General features: G+C 39.2%; 1 protein-coding gene across 2 annotated transcripts in view; it reads right to left on the minus strand.

The window, feature by feature from the left end:
• OFCC1 (orofacial cleft 1 candidate 1) overlaps positions 1 to 17,387 on the minus strand; it is a 177,832-nt gene that overhangs the window by 100,817 nt on the left and 59,628 nt on the right. For both annotated transcript variants that reach the window (XM_015854505.2, XM_032442494.1), the window contains 3 exons: positions 7,048 to 7,311; positions 5,649 to 5,787; positions 1,699 to 1,860 (listed from right to left, as the gene is read on the minus strand). In XM_015854505.2, coding sequence (XP_015709991.2) covers positions 1,699 to 1,860; positions 5,649 to 5,787; positions 7,048 to 7,311 — 565 coding nt within the window. The remainder of the gene's footprint in view (positions 1 to 1,698; positions 1,861 to 5,648; positions 5,788 to 7,047; positions 7,312 to 17,387) is intronic.

Below are 17,387 nucleotides of genomic sequence, written 5' to 3' on the forward strand. Positions count from 1 at the left end.
TGATTTGAAAATGTGGTCCCAAAAATGCTTTATTTAGCTAAATTTCATATAACTAATTTAAATAAAATTTCAACACGGTGATTTTTGATCTAAATAAACATTGGTCATGGGGATAGGTGGAAGAGAGAAGGAATAGCTGTCTACTTGCACAGCTAATAACTGCTTTTTGAGACATACACTCTAAATGTGGAATCACCAAAATGTTGGCAAGGACAAAAAAAAGTTAAAGGAACTAGAAAACAAATGTCAAAATACCATTAGATTTTATTTAATACAATTATGTACATGCAGGTTACTGTCACTTAAAATACTGTGAGTATTCTAAGCAGCTTTGTACAACTAATGTGTGAATGAACAAAATGAACTTCAAAGTCAATTCCCCTAAAGTAAAAAATGGAAAATATATATATATATATATGTATGCTACATAAGCTACAAAATATGTAAGCTATCCACATTCTTGGAAGAATCAACATCTAGAAAAGGCATGCTAACAAACTGTTGCTCTTATTAGGAGGCATACTGAAATGTTAGCTATGTTTTTCTGTAAATTGGTTAACCTGTTGTCACCATTTAATATAAAATGTCACCAGTGCTATATTCTACTTTTGCATCTATGATAGCCTACATCAATATTCAGTGTTTATGAATCCCTAGTTAGTAGTACCATACTAGTTACTACCTCTGCTTGTACCCACTTAATATGAGCTATTCAATGCATGTACCTATAATAGCAAACATACAGTCCTAAAATTCTTGGGCAGTCAACAAATAGCTCCAAAGAAATTGCTTTTGATCTATATTTCATGGGTTGCTCTAACAAGAAAGCTGCCATGTCAGTTGCCTCAATGTCAGCATCTAAAATTCTGCTACGTAACAGCAGGGAGACTAAAAATTTGAAAAAGGCTAAAAACTACTGCAATTTCAGCTCTTTACATTCCAGGAGTGTGAGGATCATCCATTCCTTAAAATGAAAAGTGCCCCTTGCCTTGTCTTCTGTGGGTGGCAGAGCCACGAGAAGTGGGTACAACTGCAGGCCTCAGTTTTGGGGCCCACCTGGTGAATCTGCCTCTGTCCATAGGGCGAGTTCAGCATAGGGCATAAGGGTTGTACTACCCCATTCTAAAATACACATTTTACCTGGGATAAAAGAAATAACAGTGTGACTTGGAAGGTCTTTGCCTTCAAAAGAAAATCCACATCCCAAAAACAAATGTTATCTGATATTAATACAGACAGGCACTCTTACTTAATTTACTTCCGCACAATTAATAAAGGATAGTGTTATTAATATGGTGCAGGAAGAAAAAAATACTTCCCAAGTGTCTAACAACATGTTGTGATCTGTGGATATAAATGACCAAATAAAATGAAAGGATGTAAAAACGTCACGGAAACACCAGTCCTAATCTAATGTTGTCAGTGCACTCCACACACACCTTGTAATTGCTAACACATTTGGCTACTAATACATTTTAGACAGAGGAGCCCACCACTTCTGTACCTTCTCACCTAAGCTGCTTTTGATCCCTCACAATTGATTTAAACTCTTCCACTGCTTCCTTTGCCTAGTGAAATAATTACGAGATGATATCGCAGGCCAAGGGGGAAGGGAAACGAGGGTATTTACACACATGCCAAGCAGATCTATTTTCAAACTTTGAGTAAATTAAACGATGCAATAAAAAAAGTCCTAACCTGCTGGAAGCATTTTAAGCTCTTCTCTTTTCCTCCCAGCTTCTTCTGACACACACGCTTCTCCTCCTTTTGCAGCATTAAACTGCTTTTCCACTTCCTTTACAACAGTGGGAATACTTCCCTTATGGGTGTCAGGATCTTTCGTGGAGGTCAGAGGTTGCCCTGCAGAGGAAATGACAAGCTGCGAAATGTAAAAGAACAATTCCTTCCACATGTTTTCTTGCTCCAGGAGCAGTAAGGGGTTGTCGGCTAGCATCGTGATGGGATGGGCCAGGCCTCTGCCTAGCAGCTCTGTCAAGACTAATTTACAATTAAAGACCTGTGCAACTGTTTAAAGCTTTGCAACTCCATCGAGTTTCAGGGACTGCTGAAGCCAAGTGGTACAAAGAGACACTACATTAACAGCCAGGAAGGCAGACTGAAGAGAAAAAAAATGATCTAACTTCTATTTTAAATGGATAAATTGTACACATGCAAATGATTCTTTCATATAACATTTTTTTCCATTATAAGGTCGCTGTTTGGGAATTGGGGAAAAATATATAAAATCAGCTGCTTTTCTTTTTCTTCCACTTGATCCATGTGGCACGTGAACCAGCAGCAAAACAGCAATCTTTGTAAGGGGAGGGAAAAATAAACTTATGACAAAAATTAACTGCTTGTTCATTATAAACTACAGAAGATATGTGTTCTTATAACCATTCTTGAAGAGTTGCATTGCTCTTTTCTTTAGTCTCCCATAGTGTAGTAGAGCAGGCAGGAACGAGAGATGTGCAGACTGTTGTCTGATGTGCACGAATGTGTGCTTTTATGCCAAGCCAGAGGAAGAGCACAAATGAAAAGCAAGCATTTGGAAGCATGTTCCCAACAGGTGTAAAGGTTTCTAAATGGATTTGAACTTGAGAACAAGTTTCAGCGTTCCATCCAGCTACTTTGCTGAGGTGGAAAACGCTAGCAGTCTTCCAAGCATGACTAAGTTACAATGTCCCTTTGCACATATGCATCCCTTCTTCCATTGGTGCTAAAGTCCACAGGGACCTTGCTGTGTATTTCACATTGACAAAGAGCAGCTTCTTGAAGTATTTGCATGTTTAGTGTTTCATATGGAGATCAACATTTCTAAATAAGATTTCATGAATTTAGAAAACTGGGTTACTTAAATCAGTGTGCCTATGAAGGCAATGTTTCTGCTACCTGAATCAAATTTTCCTACCTACTAGAGTTATTAACACCTTCCAAACACACAATAGTTAAAGAATTCCAGTGAGAAACAGTTATATACTTATTGACAGAGCCTGTTGATCCTGTAATGAGGCAGCAGTCCAACAACAACAAAAGCTTGTCTTAAAAAAACAAAGAGGAGGGTGGTCGTGAAAACAGAAGCCAAGCTCATCCAGGAATTTCACATGGAATAATATTTCCTAAGTATGAAGAAAAGGTATGGTTTGGACTAAGAGATACACTAGGTCTCATAATGCATATTTCTAACCTACAAAGAAGGTACAATGGGAGACGTAGAAAGCATTAAGTGGCCTTCCCCTGCATAGTACATTGGAAAAGTGATTCTAAGGATCATGGAAGAGCCATACCTCACACAATATGGGTCTACGTTTGAAAAGAATAATGTAGCCTGCAGTTAATGAAAATAATATGAAGGTCCTGTCTTAAACTTCAAAACCAAGACAAATTTGAAGTAAAGGTTAAAACCATCTCCTAACCTGCTTTGTTTTGCTTATATGTTGCAACACCACATATGGTACTGATATGTAAGATTACTCACTATTTAGATTACTGCAGTAGGGTGAGTTACAGAGCACCAGTCTTCATTTAGAATGTTCTTACTTCTTCTGGTTTCTGTCTCAATCTTAATGTCACTTTAACAGAGCGCTCTTTTTTTTTTTTTTTTTTTTCTTTTTTTTTCATGCTTTTGGTGGTTTAACAGATATAATACAGTATTTATAGAGCATATCAATGTGCGACAGCTTGCCACAGATCATAAACACATTTTTCTGTTGGAAATGTTGAAGTCGTGATTTTTCACCACGTGATCCCCAGTTCCCTAAGGTTCATTCCTTTAATTGTAAATAGCCAGAAAGTCATCAAGCTAGCGTTTAATAAACTTTTAATTTGAAATGGATTACCACATGTTGTGTTTGTTTACCCATTATTAAATCTCTTAGCAACATATCACCAGCAGAAACAGCATACTGTAGCACCGCATAGATACATTAAAAAACAAACCCATGGGGGATATTAGCAGCTAATAATATCTTTAAAGAAGGCTCCAAGAAAAATAAATAAATATAAACAATACCAGAAATTACTCTGAGAAACTTTGTTATTGTAAATCTATGTGGCATGGAAATTGAAGATCTTCCATGATCAGCTTATCAGCGCATTTCAGACATCTGAATGTCAAATAGAACACATACTAATGCTCTTCCTCAGTTCTTAGAAATGCATCTTCTTGGACTTCTCAACCTAAGTATCCTACTATTTAATTTATTTCCAAACTTGTGACCTATTTTGTTGCTGCCTCCATTTGCATGCGTGTGCGCATATAAAGATTGGTGGTGGTAGGATAAAACTGTAAGGACGAGTTTGGTAAACTGAAAGCTTGTCCATAACTCTTTTCACTGTTGAGAGAAATTGGCTACAACTCTATTGTTTGGATCTGATGTTCATGAGTTAGTCCTGAATCTAGAGAAAGAAGCTCCTTAGCAAACATGTAGAAGATCCATGGTGACAGAAAGGTCCCTACTCCTCAAGATAATGTGTATTTATGTCTCTGTTGTTCTCGTACTGTAGTACATAAAACCCTTTTGATTACAGTACAGTTGCTGCTTAGCTTAAAAGTGTCTCAGGACAAACTTCGTTATCTTTCTCTCCTAAAATCATCACTCACTCTCTCAAAATACATCTGCTGGCCTTTTTCATGTTATACCTCTAACCTGAGTTGCTAATTTACCACACTGAATGACTGCTGTTTATCTGTGCTCCTCCTTTCCTTCCAGCATCCTCCACTTTCTCCTCCTATGTCTTCTATCATGCATTACAGCTGCAGATCTCAGTTGTCTGAGAAAACTCTCTATCCTTAAGAACTATATCTTTCTTTCCAACTTGCACATAATATTCCCGAAGTTGCTACAACCTGTGGGCTGGCTGCAAGCTTCAGTTCATTAAGCAAGTGGGAATACAGGCATGTTCATAAGCCAGAGAAGAATTATTTTCCCTTGCAGTCTGATTCCATATACTGAAAGTGAAAATCCAATAATAATGTCCTGCCTGTCATTCTTCCCAGTTTTGTATTTCTAAGGGAAGAGGATAACTAATTTGGGAGAGACCTTCACAATATGATCAATTATGTCTTCAATTTAGCTACCTCAGAAGACTCATAGAGGCCAGAAAAGATGCTCAGTCTAAACAGAACATTCAGCAATTTTGTAAGAAAGCTTCCAGGGGGTTCTGCTACACATAAGTAAATGATAATTTGTCTTTCCTATTGGTTACCACTTGATTGAATCTTAATGGAATTTCATAGGAGTAGCATAAGGCATGACTCTGATGCCAGAACTATCTCCTTGCCAAATTTGAAGCCCCCGTTCTAGCCTAGGGAGGTGCTAGAGTTCTTCCAAAATTAATTAGAAAAAAAAATATATCAACTCTTACTACTGTGACTTTCCAAGCATTATTCAGCCTCAAGCAGACGCCAGCATAGAAAGCTTCATCTTCAGCAATGAGGTTGGTTTAAATTGCTCACAACAGAAAATAAAGTTGAGCAATCTTAATAAAAAGAATCACTGTATTCCCATTATAACGCATGCTGGACCAATATCTGAATGAGGAAAATCTGGCTTGACAAGAACTGTAATGATTAGCCAGCACTAAATTAAGCTATGAGTTACTCCAATAAGAGCCTGAATATAGACATGAAAGTCTGAAATCATCACCTTGTGGTCCAGGATGTTTAACCTTCTCTGAAGCACCATTCTTTTCAGCAGTGCTTGAATATGTGAGAAATTCTGGTGGGAGATGAAGATGCATATCACTCTCATTTTGCTTATCTGAATCTGGTGGCAGTTTAATTACCTACTAAGAAAAAGAATACATTAACATAAGCAGTTCAGTTCTCCACAAACGAAAACATACAAACATACACTGTTTCTGAACTCTAAAAATCCAAGAAGCTGGTGAGGGGGGTTTTAAGACTTTCTTGCTTCACCATACTCAATTTACTGCATTTTTTCGTCCTACCATTTTCTCACATGCATCTTCCCCATGCTTACAGGCTGAAGTGGACACCCCACTAAATGATTTCACATGATCCAAACTCTGAATTATCTGCAAAAGTATAGATTCTCTGGATCATTAAATCATCCCAGCTATGACGTTTGCACATTAGGCTGAAAGATTAATTTTCACAGCTTTGGGGGCCTTTTTCCCTAATTCCACTACTTTGACTCTTCTACTGCCTTTTCCTAGCTTGCTATATGTTTAAATTTTTATTTGTCTGCATTATTCTGAACATATTTTCACTTCCTCTTACTCTCAAAAGACCTAAAACTGATGTCTAACAGACAGCGCTACAAGAAATTAAAAAATGAATAATTGCACTTCATGTTAAGTAACGCATATGTTAGAATAAGATGCGTTCAAAATTCATCTCTCTTGGCAAATTTTTCCTCAACCAGACACAATTATAAAAAAGGTATAAGTTTGAGGTATCATTACAATTCTAGATGTGGGAATGCATTTCAATTACAAATAAAACTCTTAATTTGCAAGATGAGAAATTAAGCTTCCACTGAAAAGGAACTCTTAATTCAGGCCCACTTTAACCAAAGACATAAAAAAAAAGTGTCATGTCTGAGTTTAGTCTAAAACCTATTTAAAACTAGGGTTTCTATTATATCAGAGCCTTGTTTGCTATTAGGGGATCCCTGGCATACAAATGCAATGAAAACATAAAGAACATTTTTATTTTGTATCATGTGTAAGTGCAAAAACACCTCTAAGATTCACAAAAACTGGGTTGGCAATTCATATCTGTTGGGGATGGGCTCAGACTCAGAACTTCAACTTTTTATCCCACCTTGGTCCAATCACTCAACAACATCAAAAAGTACTAAAGTCTGACTTTACAAAAATCACTAATTTCAGGTGAGAGTTGGAGATGTATTCCAAGCTCCTTTTCTTTATATGCCTGGTAGGTGTTTTGGTAAATTGCTTTTTGTAAAGACAGTCTTAAGCATGACAGGAAAAAAAAAAAAAAAACCCACAAAAAAAACCCACAAATGTGGTTCAGTGGAAGTTATTAATCCAACAGGGCAATTTTTTTAATGTACAAACCTGAAAGTAGAGATTGCACAACCAGTGGTCCAAATCTTGAGAAATTAAATTTTCTATTTTTTTGAATCGGTCAACTTTATTACTGTAATGGCCTCTGAGGAAAGGACATTTAAACTTTCCCTCCAAAATATTAAAATTGTTGTCACATAAGGGAAAAACTCCCCATCCCACTTCTCGGTCAATCCATGTACAGGCCCCACGAAGAAGAAAGAGTTCAAATAGTATCACCATGCCTGGTTTCACAGCCTTTCTAGGTGGTAGAACCTACCAGAGGAAGAAAATGAGACTCATTTTTAAAACATCACAAGAGAGTCAGCTTTCTTTTATCATACACTCTACAAGCATCATATCTTCGAACTACAAGGGCTGATCTGAAAGTAATGCCTCCTGTTTTATTTTGTTGGCCTATGACATGAGAGGCAGATGTTGGTGAGATGGCAGTAGACGTTGAATACTTCCACTAATATTACATTACATTTTGTTGTCATGTGCCAAATGGCTGTAGAGTGGCAGTCTGACAGAAATGAGTCTGAAATAGAAGAATGGATGAAACAAAGGTGTGTCACTGAATCCCTTTGCAAGGGAAAAAAAAAAAAAAAATGGCACCCACTGACATTTATTGATGCCTGCTTAACATTTATGGAGACCAAACAGTGGAAGTGAGCGTTGCGTTTCAGCAGTGGTAACAGCAAAAATGCATCACCACCACTGGAGCATATGTATACAAGTACAGCATGCAGGCTCTTTCTTCTTCATTGCTGGCAAAAATGCATAGCTTATGGTGGCAAATATGTTGACAAAGAGTATTTTGCAGATGACAATTTGCTCTATCAAACAGTGTTATTGTGCTCTTCATATCTGTTGTAGTTTCCATGGAAATAAACAGGAGGCATTACTTTTGGGGCAACCCACATAATTTTAAAAACTAAAACAATGAACGACTCCTCTGTTGCCACTAAATCATGTATTTGAACAATTATCCACCCCAACAGAAAATGCTATGCATTTTTTTTATGTTGATGTTGTGATTTTCATATCCCGTCTATTTACCAGTAGTAGAAAAGCACCACCGCCAAAAATTTTAAGACAAAGTAATAAACCAACAATGCATATGAGATGTTCCTTTGCGATCTTATTCAGATTCAATACTGGGGTTCTTGCAGCAACCTTGGAGAGTTCACCTACTCAGCCTTTTCTCTGATAACTAATAAGAACTCCCCACTGAGTCATAAATTCTTCTCCACCCAATTCTGGGAATGGCAGTGGTACACGATAGCCATCTCCTTCAAATTAAAGCAGGGAAGCCCTTCTCACAAAGTATGTAAGCCTTAGGGTAGGGTCAAAAAGGGATTTGAGGTGGAAAACTCCCAACATAACAAAGACAGGCAAGTAGTGTTTACACTTTTCCTAAGATAGCCAGAGCTATTCTCTACAGCTTGAAGCTGTGGAAGAGTGTTACCAATGCCTTGGGGCCCTGGAGCAATTTCATTCCCATGACAAAGACTTGAAAATCAGGAGTGAAGAATCGCCCTGAAGTATTGACATTATGTAAATCCCTCTGTAAGGTTTGCTATGTGAATAAATTCATGGTCATGAAGAAAAGAGTAGAGGAGAAAGCCAGGCAAAAAACAAAGGAATCTGATCTTATGCCACAATTTCCACTGTGTTCTTTAATTAACATGGGGGCTGATCTAAGTCCTTATTGCTTGCTTGCTTACTTCCAAAACCTCTTCTCCACTGCTCCTGCACATTGTTCTGCATTTTTTGATAACTAGATCTGTGCCTAATCTCTTAAACTATCTTGGATGTTTCTCAAAGAGAGGCTTTGTTGTGCTACTTAAACTTTTCCCACCTTTTATTGTTCCTATTTTGGTCCTTAAAATTCTTAGCAGTTTCTGCCTTGAAATGTTTTCCTTACAGTGACTCCCACTCAACCTTACCTTGCCTTACAGTGAGAATCTTTGCTCTTTCTCCCTCCTCCCTTTGAATCATCAAACACTTGGGGTAGACCACAATATTCAAGGCTGATCTGGGTACCTAAACTTCTAAGTGTCATGAAGGATGTACGCTCAGCACTAACTGAAACTGAGATCGAGACCTTCAAATAGAAGTCCATCCACCCAAACTCATCACTCACTCCTAAAACCTAAAATGTCAAAGTCTTCTTAAAACTTGCAGGGATTTCCTCAGTTAGCTTATATTTCCATTATATACATTAAATAAATAAATAAATAAATAAATAATAAATAAATAAAAAGCCCCCAGATCTTCACTCATTCAAACATTTCTCTATGTAAGCACATTTCTCATAAGGCTCTTTGACTGATATCTTTAAATCCCAACTTTTTTATTTTTCTAGCTCTAGGCAAGATAAAAATCAAAACTCAGGTAAATCAGGTGCTTCTTTTTCTGAAGCAATTAAGGGATTTACCTATGTCAATAACTACTATGTTAGAAGATGCTATGTGTTCATAGATACGCTGTGTTCCATGTGTATTTTTGAAGGGATGAATAAAAATTAATATTTACAAAATGCCTTCCTGTTTCAAGTTAAATATTGATATTAGATAAAGGCAAGAGAGAGGAAGTCATTTAAGGAAATCTTTTAAAACTATAAATATTGTCATTATTATGTAGGTGTATTTTATATTAATTATGTAAATATATTCTAAGACTTAGTGTAGGCTTAAAACGAAACAGAAGCATCTGTTGAAAAATGCCATAACCCTGTGGCAGCTGCTATTAAACCATTAACAGTATCAGGTTTCATTTAAACCAGATTTACCATTTTCTATAACAGCCCGTGGGAAAGCTAAAAACATTAGGCACAAATTACTGACAAAAGAGATCCTTAATCAAGCCATACATTTCATTTGGCTAGCTGGGTGCTAGATAGTAACCTCTGTGCTACAAATTAAAGGTGGTGGTTACAAGGCTATGATCAAAGACAATTACCTGTGTTACTGAACAATCCCAAAGCATAAGCAGCTGCAATTGCTACCATATCATAGCATCCCTTTCAGTTTCTCCTTCAGTTTTTAGACTTATTCATTTCTTTTTCTTTTTTTTTTTTCTTTTTCTTCCTCTTTTTATTTATTTATTTTTTTATTATTTTTATTTTTTTGTTTGTTTGTTTAAGGTCAACTCAACAGTACACTTTATTCTGCCAGCCTGCTTACACACACACAGTGGTCAAACTGCCGGTGTAAGGGTAATCAAACTGACCATTAAAAATGTATTTATTTGTTTTCTGCTCACTTATTCTTTATTTTCTTTAAGCTATCTCATCCTAGTCTTAGACTGCAACCTACTCCTTGCGACAGAAAGCATCCTTTTGCTCAGAGTTACAGGAAATTGATGTTTATGCTATTCCACGATCCAATCATAGAATGACAAAACTAGGAGTTTGATCACACACCTATCTGCTACAAAACAAGATCTTAAGTTTCAATCTGGGAGACCTAGTGTCTGACCAACAAGTGTTTGTCCAAGGCAGGACAGTGTCACACTTTTCAGTGTGTGCAATCTAATAAAGCATATCTAGCAAATAAGCAATTTCTTTTTGTTGAATATATACAGAACTCCTGGTCAAATCCTTGGCACTCACATGGCACCTGGGGGCTTTCATTTCCATCCTGATGGCCACCTGGAGCATGATTTATACATGGGAATTGCTGGTTAGGAAATGACAGCCAGGCTGAAATGGGAGTTTTGACAAGGAGTTGGGTCCCCTCAACAACCCCTTGCAAATCTCAGTCCCATTGCCTTTCTGAACATGTACCTCCATCACAGCCCACAGTCCTGCAGAACTCAGGGCTTTGTTACCTGCCCACCATCAGCCTCCTCTCAGGCAGTACATCCAGGATTAAGGCATGGTCAGCATGACTCGAAAGTATGCATACATTTGCTTGCATAGCTCCTATTAACATCCATGGTCTGTGAATACCCACATGCTGCTGAGGATGGAGTTCCTCATTTACAGGTGCAGAGCAGGGTATAATGTGGATGGTAAGAGAAATGTAATCAGCAAATTGTTCTCTCTCCTATGAAACCCAAAGTCCTGAGAAGAAAGCAGTAGGGATGCTTTTTGGAGCTATGGGCAAAGATGTGTCTGCAGACACTCCTACCTGGCTCAGTATAATGCCTGGGATGGGCATTTTGGAACCACTAAGTGGGGGTTGGGGCAGCAAAATCCCTCCCACTGTAAGAATCCCTCCCACATGATGAAACTGAATACATTCAAGTCTGTGGGGCTAGATGGTATGTATCTCCAGATCCTGAAAGAGTAGGCTGATGTGGTTGTAAAGTCACTCTTTATCATATTCAAAAAGTCATGTCAGTCAGGTGAAATCACCAGTGAGTGGAAAATGGAAATATCACTCACATTTTTAAGAAAAGGAGAAATGAAGACCTGGGAAACCACAGGCTGGTGACCCTCATGTCCATGACTGGTAAGATAATGAAAGAGATGTTCCTGGAAGAGATGTAAGACAAAGAGAAGGTGCTCCAAGACAACCAAGGGCAGATTGTGCCTGACCAATCTGGTGGCTTTCTATGATACTGTGACAGCATCAGTAGACAAAAGAAGGACAACTGATGTTGTCTACTTAAACTTGTGCAAGGCCTTTGACATGGTCCCACACCACATCTTTATCTCTAAATTGGAGAGAGACAGATTTGAAAGCGAATGACTCAGTGGATAAAGAATTGATTGTGGTCAAGAGCTGTATGACCAGGTGGAAGTCAGTGATGAGTGGGATCCCTCAGCAGTTCATCCTGGGAAAACTGCCCTTCAGTATCTTTACCAGTGACCCAGATAGTAGTATTGAGTGCACCCTCAGCAAGTTTGCAAATGACACCAAGTTGAGCAGTACAGTTGATACAACAGAAAGGAGGGATGCCATACAAAGGGACCTGGACAGACAGAGAAAGTGGGCCCACATGAACCTTAACAAGGCCAAGTGCAAGGTGTTGCACTTGTGTTGCAGCTATCCCACATATGTGTACAAACTAGAAGAAGAACACATTGAGAACCACTCTGCAGAAAAGGACTTGGGGATCCTGACAGATGAAAAGCCAGACATGAGCCAGCAGTGTGTGCTTGCAGCCCAGGGAACCAACAGTATTCTGGGCTGAATCAAAAGAGGAGTAGCCACCAGAGAGAGGGAGGTAACTGTCTCTCTCCCTTGTGAGACCCCATACGGAGTATTATGTCCAAGTCCAGGGCCCTGCAAGAAATGTGTCAAGCTGCTGAAGCAGGTCCAGAGGGTAACCACAAAGATGATCAAAGGGCTGGAGCATCTCTATGAAGAAAGGTTGAAGGAGCTGGGCTTCTTCAGTCTGGAGGAGAGGCTCCAGGGAAACCTCACTGCAGCCTTCTAGGAGAGCTTATAAACAGGAGGATGATGTTTTTTACATGGTTTGATAGCAACAGGACAAAGGGGGAATGGTCTTAAACCATAAGAGGAAATTTAGATTACATATCAGGAGGAAATGTTTTACTTAGAGGGCAGTGAAGTACTTACTGGCACAGGCTGCCTAGAGAAGCAGTGGATGCCCCATCTCTGGAGGTGTTCAAGGCCAGGTTGGATGGGGGCCCTGGACAGCCTAATATTGTGGGAAGCAACTATGCCCAGAGCAGGGGGTTTGAACTAAATGATCCTTAAGGTTGCTTTCAACCCAAGCCATTCTACAATTGTACAATCCATGTCTTAACGTTACAAATTTGCTCCTGAATAAGAATGTGGGCAGCTATATTTTTGATTCTGGTAGCACTCTCTTTTGAGGCTCCATTTGATGAGTTACTTCACAGGGTTGTACCACCATTTTTGATGTTCAATAAGAGCATAACATTTAAATCCAGCTTCCTGGGTTTTCATGGATCTGATCTCTGATATGTTTGCTCACAGTATCATGTGGCTCAGGTAAAATTTCCACTCTGATCCATTAGATATGTAGTCATTTGCAGTGGTATGAAAGCATCCTATGCCCACATTCCATAGGGTAATATTCTGCAGAGTGCGATGCAGCGGAGAATAAACAATGCTTGTGTGTGCCTGCACACACACAAGTAATTCTTCATAGTCTGCAGTTAACACTGTTGCATTTAATTGAATTAAATCATAGTGAACTGAAATTATCTCTTGCCACTATTTCTGAATTCAACTGTTTTATATCAGTTTTATTGTAATATATCTTACTTCCCCATATGCCACTATAATTTCAGCAAAGAAATCGTTAACTCTAGAGAGAGAATGGATTCTATTTGAATATTTCAATAAACAGATCCAGGGTAAGGATTTGGGGCTTTTGTCTGACTTTCTCTTGGGCTTTAACCTTGTCAGAGAAGAAACAAACCTCTGCCACCCTCCTTGCACCTTCAAATGCTTTCAGTTTAGAAGAAAAAGGACAAAAATGCCATTACCTAATTCACTTAACACAAAAATTTGGCCACTAAACATCCAGTACTCAAATGGATTAAGCTAAATTAGGAGACGCAGGGACAATTCAGTGTTTACTTACTATATAAAAAAAATCTTGCAAAACAATATGTAAAGTAATGGCTCATCATTTCTGATCATGAAAACTGTGACAAATGAACTTTAATGGCATAAAACATGGGTTGTTTTTCTTGGATGGGAACTGTCTCCTATTGGACCAATCAAACCATCCTACTAATAAACAATAATAATAAATCAATACTATAATAAATCAAACCATTCTACTAATAAACAAACAAACAAAAATTCACAACATAAAATGAAAAGTGCTGGTGATGAGGCTATTAATGTCAAAATAAGGTGGAGTTTTTACAACCAGAATATCAGGCAATATTTACGCACAAGGCTAGCACATAGAAAAAGGGGAGGACATTCTTGGGAAGTGTTTATGTAACTTTGTAATTTATAAAAGGCCAGAGGGGAGGGAATAGAAACATGGACTGAGGTAGAAATAAAATATCAGGTTATTACGGTTTTCCAAAAGTCCCATTTGTCATTGCAGTGTCCTGGAGTTGCTGGGAACTCACTCAGCATTTGATTGTTGCCTGCCTGATTACAGGTATCTGAATACAGAACAGCATGCAAATCAAAGAAGCACTACGCAGATGCACCATCATTCATTTCCCTATATATATATATATGCATATATATTTTTCTATATTTTCTCAAAAAGACCTTCCAAGTCTGACATAGCTCAACCAAATAACTTCTCTTCCTGCCACGTGTAGGTCTCCTTCAATATTGGTGCACAACATTCTCCGTGACCCAGCACCCCAAATCTACTGACTAGAGGGCCGTGTCAGCATTGCGTGACACTCTGGAGAAGTGCATTCTCTGGCCAAGGCACCCTTATGCCTCCCGAGAGCCACACTGCCTGTATGGGAATAGCTCCTGCCCTTTCCATGCCAACTGAGTGACAGTTCCCTGTCTGTTCTTCCAGAAGGTAACTCAGGGCACAGTTAGCACTAGTACCACCACATGCAGCTCTATTCCCTTACTCTAGAGGACCAGAATATGGCCTTTTATCTTTCCAAATACCAGGAAATAATGTTTGCACTCTGTGAGCTTTAGCCTCTGCATCTGTTGCTAATTGTCCTGGCACATCTGCTGCTAATTCTTCTCTGTTCTTTGACCAGCAGGGAGTGGTAATGTATGGTACAGCCAGCACTAGCCTCCCTGAGAGCTTTGGGTGATATACCGCTGTCTTGGGTGGATCTTGACCTCACCATGTAAAAGGAGAAACTGCCTTTGTAAGCCAAACACAGGAACTCATGTTTCTTCTCTTGCCAATCCAGCATCACTTACTTATTCCTGAGATTCATTCCAGCATGGTCAGAGCAACAATTTCCAATGATAAGGTACACTTTGTCATGAAACAGCAGCTTATTTCTTCTGTAATTCAAAAGGACAAGTACTTTGTTCAGAACCCACTGGGAGCCAGGCAGTCCAACAAGGACGTGGTCCATTCAGCATACAAGCATCAGTACGCTCACCACGCTCACTCTGCCTGAGATTTCCCATGTCCCCAGCAGAGTAATGGCCAACTTTCCCCACCTTTTTGTTCCACTGAATTTCTCTTTCTGATCTTTTACCTGATCATAGAATCATTAAGGTTGGAAAAGATTTAGAGAAGAGGTCAACTCCTACCTCACCACAATCTCCTTTCAGTAAGCTGTAGAGGGTAATAAGGTCTCCCCTGACCCTCCTCTTCTCCAAACTAAACAAGCACAGCAGGGAGACCACCTCCCTGCTACTCCTGGCTACACTATTTCTGATACAAGCCAGGATGCCATTGGCCTTCTTGGCCACCTGGACACACTGCTGGCTCCTGACCAATACCCCCAGGTCTTTTTCCTCCAAACAGCTTTCCAGCCACTCTGCCCCAAGCCTGTAGCATTGCATGGTGTTTCTGTGGCACTTCTGTGGATTCTCCATCATGCCTTGTGAAACACCTGCTGGGTCTGGGACACAATGGCATTCCCCCATCCAGAAAAACTGTCAGAGCAGAGCTCATGCTCCTGGATGGTTCAGCAGCTGCTCAGGAGCTACTCTCATCTCCAGGGCTTATCTCTGTCAGCAGAAACACAAGAATATTAGCTCTTCAAAATTCCCCTTATAAACAAGTGCTCCCTGTCTCTACCTTTTTTTTTTTTTTTTTTCCCTCCTTTAATGACAAAATACTCTCTACGTTTAAGTAGAACAGCTTTGCAATTAACCTGTTTATCTTCAGTTCGCAGATCAGAGAACAGCCTAGGGTAGAAGGGACTCAAAGATCATCAGGTCTAATCTTTGCAGGAAGCAGGAGCCTACATGATATTATTCAGTACCCTGTCCAATTGCATCTTGAAAACCTCCCATGGCAAGGAAAACTCCACGTTGTTACAAGGATGAATTATTCCCACCGTGAAAAATTTCTTATATGAAAATGAAACCCTTCCCAGGTGCAACTTGTACCCATTGCCACTTTTCTTCTACATGTGGCTCCTTGCAGAGAGAGAGAGCCTTAGCCCTCTTTACAGCCACCCGGTAAGTATTGCAACAGTGTGATGAAGTCCACCTTGCTTCATTTTTCCATTCACAGCAATTTTTTGTTGTGGCAGGTATTATTTTTCTCTTGGTTCCCTGCTATCTGCAGTATACTCATATCTAAGGATACAAGCAGAGGATGTTGCATTCTGTGTTTCAGCTGATCTGTCCCATGTAATATTTTGCACTCAAATATTGCACCCAATGGCTCACAACAAACTCTCTTGCAATTTCCCATTAGTTAAGAAAGAGGCCACAGAGCAGTGCTAAGTAAAAGCCTGTCCCATGACACTCTTGATTTTTAACATGTGCCTGCTAGCTATTTCCAACACTGACCTTGTATCTAATCCTAAACTAGATATGATGCATTTTAATGTAGGCCACATTTCTGAAGTGTTTGGGTAGTATGCTCTGGCCTAAGCTGTAAGAGCACATACAGTACAATCCAGGAACCCCACAGGAGCACAATGACTAGACAACAGCTTACAACATAAGTCCAATTAATTACTGAAAACAAAAACTAGTATAAGCAGTAACCTTTTCCATATGTAAATCAATTGCATAACGCTAAATACAGTAGAAGCAATAGATTCTATTATGCAATGGCTTTATAATGCCAGCACACCAGACTTAATGAATCCCTTCAAGTCTTCACACAGTGCTGGAAATTGATCTTTCTATGTTGGGAAAGTCCATCTATGGGCAGCAAAAGGCCTCAGCGCCTTGCTGGGAAATCATCCAGATGCAGCCCATGTCTGGAAGAGAGAATTAGTACTCTACGCAGCACTGGGCAAAGAAGGGCCCCATGACACTTTCTGCTGAGAAAAAGGCTCACAAGCATTTTTTAGAGTGGAGAACCACTGAAGGCTGAGCAGCATGGAGTGGTAGCCTCATGTGGAAGGAGCACACCATGGAGGTCTGTTCTCAGAGGGATGACACAGCCTGGACAGAATTGCTCCAAAAGCACACCGCTTCAGGAGCTTTTACAAAAACACATTTAGCAGATGGTACCGAAGGACCAAAATCCCAAACAAACTTGGATAAACAAATAGAAATGGTAATAACTGTGTTTTCCCTTTGTGTGAAAAACCATCCGAACTGCAGTCTTCAAATACATGAGTGCCTGTCTAAGCTTAGTTCTTGCATTTACCAAAAGGTTCATGTAGCACCTTATCATCCCAACTGCAAATAATTGCATCCAGTGAAAATTTAAGTGGCTCTCATTTCAAAAGTCCTCTGGCATAACCATGTATTATTACTTCCTATCTTTTCTCATACTGTATCAGACTCTTATGTCCTATAAAGTATCCTAGA

This window comes from Coturnix japonica, chromosome 2 (genome assembly GCF_001577835.2).
Source record: "Coturnix japonica isolate 7356 chromosome 2, Coturnix japonica 2.1, whole genome shotgun sequence".
Taxonomy (NCBI): domain Eukaryota; kingdom Metazoa; phylum Chordata; class Aves; order Galliformes; family Phasianidae; genus Coturnix; species Coturnix japonica.